Source organism: Brachypodium distachyon, chromosome 2 (assembly GCF_000005505.3).
Source record: "Brachypodium distachyon strain Bd21 chromosome 2, Brachypodium_distachyon_v3.0, whole genome shotgun sequence".
NCBI lineage: Eukaryota > Viridiplantae > Streptophyta > Magnoliopsida > Poales > Poaceae > Brachypodium > Brachypodium distachyon.
The window spans coordinates 41401321-41405210 of record NC_016132.3 but is presented as its reverse complement, the minus strand read 5'-3'; the positions used below and the strand labels follow the sequence as shown (position 1 = coordinate 41405210).

Below are 3890 nucleotides of genomic sequence, written 5' to 3'. Positions count from 1 at the left end.
ATCTTTCAGAACCCACACAATCATGAGCATTAATTAGATAGGCATACCAAAGTGAGTGATAATAGCCAGTAGCTTAGCTAGCAGTTATGAGAGGCTATAGCTACATGTTTGCATCACTGCACTGTGCACGCTCTGCAGTATCGATCGAGTGTGAGGACCAGTAGTGCACCACTCCACAAGTGTACTATGTATGTACACCATCGATCGTATATGATACATGCAACCATATGCATATTACCTATCCATCTCTCTCCTGTCTGGGACTATTCTTTGGCTTTGCCTCTTTATAAGAGCCTGCTTGCTTTCCCTCCCGCGGCCTGCAGCCTTTTGGTAGAGCACACTAGACACACTGCGCGCAGGGCCCTAAAAGCAGCCTCAACACTGCAGGCGTGTCTTGTCTTATTGCGCCATTAGCATCTTCTTCCCTCCCCTCTGCCTCGAGCGGCAAGTGTTTAATGCGCGAATGCTCCTTCTGTCGTTGCTGCAATCCACACTATCTCTAGCACATAGCAGCAGGAGGAGGGTGCAGCTCTACCTCAGTCCTCAGCTTACTTGCGTCGCAGTAAAATCAAGGTACCCATTTTGTCTTTCTTCATTAACTTATCTTCCTGCAACCATTGATAGTTGGATGTGCATCGTCATCAGATTGGCCTAAGATAGATCAGAGGCTATATATGTATAGCTAATCCGTCCAAGCGGTATACCTGTTTGATTTGTTGTTAGGTGGCAAGAAAGAAAGAAAGATGGAACATGGGTTCTGCAACGACATGATCTTAAGCGAGAGCGCGTGGAACAGCGGCGACGGCGGCGCCGGGGGCGGGGCGGCAGGTGACCTTGTGGATGTGGTGGACGGGGGCAGCGGGATGACGGTGCTGGAGAGGCTGGTGCTGGACGAGGCCCTGGCGGCGGCCATCCTGGAGCTGCAGGGCATCCAGGTGCCGTGCAAGGCGGCCCATTCCCTCCCGGCGATGATGGCCGGCGGCGTCGTCGAGGCGTTCGGCGGTATGCCTGCGGCTGCTGCCTACGGAGACGCTGACGGGGTTGTCGTGCAGCGAGTACAGCAGCATCGCCATCAGGGAGCGATGGGGATGCCTGCAGCCGCTGACTACGACCTCGTACCAGCACCAGCTGCAGTACGGGCTGTCACGTTGGCCGCTACTGCACCTTCCTTCGCAAACGCCAATATTACTAGTACTACTGCCTTTGACCGCGTCGATGCCGATGTCTTCTCCGGCAACGATGCGGCGCCGAAGCGCGCGCTGGCAAAAGCAGGAGCGGCAACAACGACTCCGAGGAGCCAGTGGGCGGAAGAAGAAGCTGGCAACGGCAGTAGTACTGCTGCCAAAAGGCAACGCCGGTCGAGCAGGAAGCGCAAGGCCACGGCCGAGCCACCACCGTGCACGGACGAGCTGGAGAACCCTCTGTGCAGCCTCCTGGCCTCCACCAGCGCCGCCCGCGCCAACGCCAACGGCGGCATCCAGATCGCCTTCAGTTCTTCTTCTTCCACCAACGCCTGCAAGCGGACAAAGCCGTCCCCTGTAACTATCTGCAGCAGCGCGTCGTCGAGCATCAGCTTCGACGGCAGGGTCGCCAACAACGAGCAGCAGCAGCAGTACGAGCCGGACACGGAGGCCCTGGCGCAGGTGAAGGAGATGATCTACCGGGCCGCGGCCATGCGGCCCGTGACCCTGGGCTGCAACGGCGGGGACGAGGACACGGAGCGGGCGCCGGCGCCGGGAAGGCGCAACGTGCGCATCTCATCCGACCCGCAGACGGTGGCGGCGCGGCAGAGGCGGGAGCGGATCAGCGAGCGCCTGCGCGTGCTGCAGAGGCTCGTGCCTGGAGGAGCCAAGATGGACACGGCCTCCATGCTCGACGAGGCCGCCAGCTACCTCCGCTTCCTCAAGGCGCAGATCAGGGACCTGCAAACCCTAGACCGCCGGAATTACCCCGCCGATCACTTGAACAACTGTACGGCGGCGCCGTTGATGGGATACAACAATGGCATGCCGAACTTCGCATTCACGCCGGCAGCCGCAGAAACAAGAACCCTAGGGGGAGGAGGAAGAGGAGAGGATCAGCCGCCGTTCATGTGCGGCCAGTTTAGATAGATTAATAATCTGAGACATGCATGTATGCATTGCACGCAAGTGTTCTTCTTTCATGTTAATTTTTGTCTCCAATCCAATGTGAGTGAGACCATGCATATGCATGCTGATGCATGCATCGATCGCATGATGATTAGCTACTGATTAGGGATGATGATGATATCGATATATGGAATGAACCATCATGTTGGTCAATCCGTTCTTCTTATTCTTCTTCAATTGCTTTTCATGTTGAAGTATGAGGATTTGCATGCATGATGCATGTCTCCGGCTGGCCTGTATAGTACGTGCTTTTAGAAATTACACACGCTTTATTAGCCTATCGAGCACACACAAGAAAAGGAGTGACAAGTTGGAAAGTCTGCGCCTCTTTATTCCGATCGACTAAATTAGTCGTCGTCGTCTCCATCTTTTCATGTGGCGAGCATGCATAAACATGCATAAAAGCTACCAAAGCTTTTTCCCCAGCGCGCGCGTGTAGTTCTTCTGAGTCAAGTTGCGATCCATATGGAGTAATGGAGTAGAGCACAGAGCAGCAGGCAGCAGCTCCAAACATCATCATGGCAACTTTCTAAGGCATAATTAAACTCTTTAACAGAGAGAAAAAGGCCAGCCTTTCTTTGTGCATGCAAAACGCAAAAGGGGGCGTCGATCGATCGAAGAGAAAAAGGAGTACACGGCGAAAATCATAGCTTCATCATTGCTTACTTTCCGGTCGTCGTCTTTGCTAGGGAAGCGAAGCAAAGCTATAGCAGAGGAAGGAAGGGAAAGCAAATGGTTAATTAATGATATAATTCATTGGTGCATGGTGTGCGACCGATGGAGGAGGAGAGGTGCGTGGTCTCATGGCGACGTGGTTCGTGCAGTGTGAGGGGGGGGAGGGAGTTTGAGCCCACTCGGCTCAGGCAGGGTCGCAGGGTTGGGCGGGGTGAGCTTTTTAGACGGCCGGCACCGGGGGCAGGCCTCGCTGCATCAAAAGGCATGCGTCTAAAAGGAATCGTTCCCTTTCCCTTTTCATTCAAAAATGCACACCTTTTGCTCCTCGACTTGCGTGGTGAAAATTCTTGATGAGATGCTGTGTCATGGCTATGAATCTTGACGAGAGATTTCTCGATGATATTTCAAGGTACGTACGTGTTACCCCTCGACTCCCTGTGTATCCACACCGATGCACAACTAAACTAAATAGCAAGTATATTAGTATTAAAAAGAGTGAATTATATTTTACTTCCATGTTTGTAAATTCGTGACATGTTTAACCTATTTTAAACTTTGTAACGTATTTACACCGTGTCAAAATTTACCTGATTTTATTTTTGTTTGGTTTTGACTAGTTGGTCCCACCCATCAGGGCCGATGTGCCTGATCACTATATAACGTCAGCTCTGAAGTTTAAACATGCACGGTGTTTTCTCCCCACCCGAGACACCATGCCAGCTTCTCCATTTGCCCCATCTCACTGAACCGTATCCAAACAATTCCCCACTTCTTGGTGAAGGATAAAATATCGAGCCTTTCACCCCATGGTTGTACGTTCTTAGGTAGCCTACGTGTTATTTCTCTATTTTCCTATTGTTCTGCTTGATGGCTAGACGAAGATGGCATGAAAACCACCAAAACATATGGTTTTGAGTGAGGTAGGGCAGGTGGGTATGATGTACTGGGCAAGGAGAAAACATCATGCATGTCAAGATGCCAATGAGTACTCACTACCTGCGTAAGCAATGGGTTTTAATTCACCTATAGATCCCGTGCATTGCAATTGGGAGCAACATCATCCCA

The 3890-nt window shown here is 52.1% G+C and overlaps 1 protein-coding gene across 1 annotated transcript; it reads left to right on the top strand.

The window, feature by feature from the left end:
• Positions 1–245: 245 nt before the first annotated feature.
• LOC100831535 (transcription factor APG) lies at positions 246–2344 on the top strand. Its single transcript, XM_003566741.4, has 2 exons — positions 246–573; positions 724–2344. The coding sequence occupies exon 2, from the start codon at positions 744–746 to the stop codon at positions 2109–2111; it is 1368 nt and encodes a 455-aa protein (XP_003566789.1). The 5' UTR covers positions 246–573; positions 724–743; the 3' UTR covers positions 2112–2344.
• The last annotated feature ends 1546 nt before the right edge of the window (positions 2345–3890 follow it).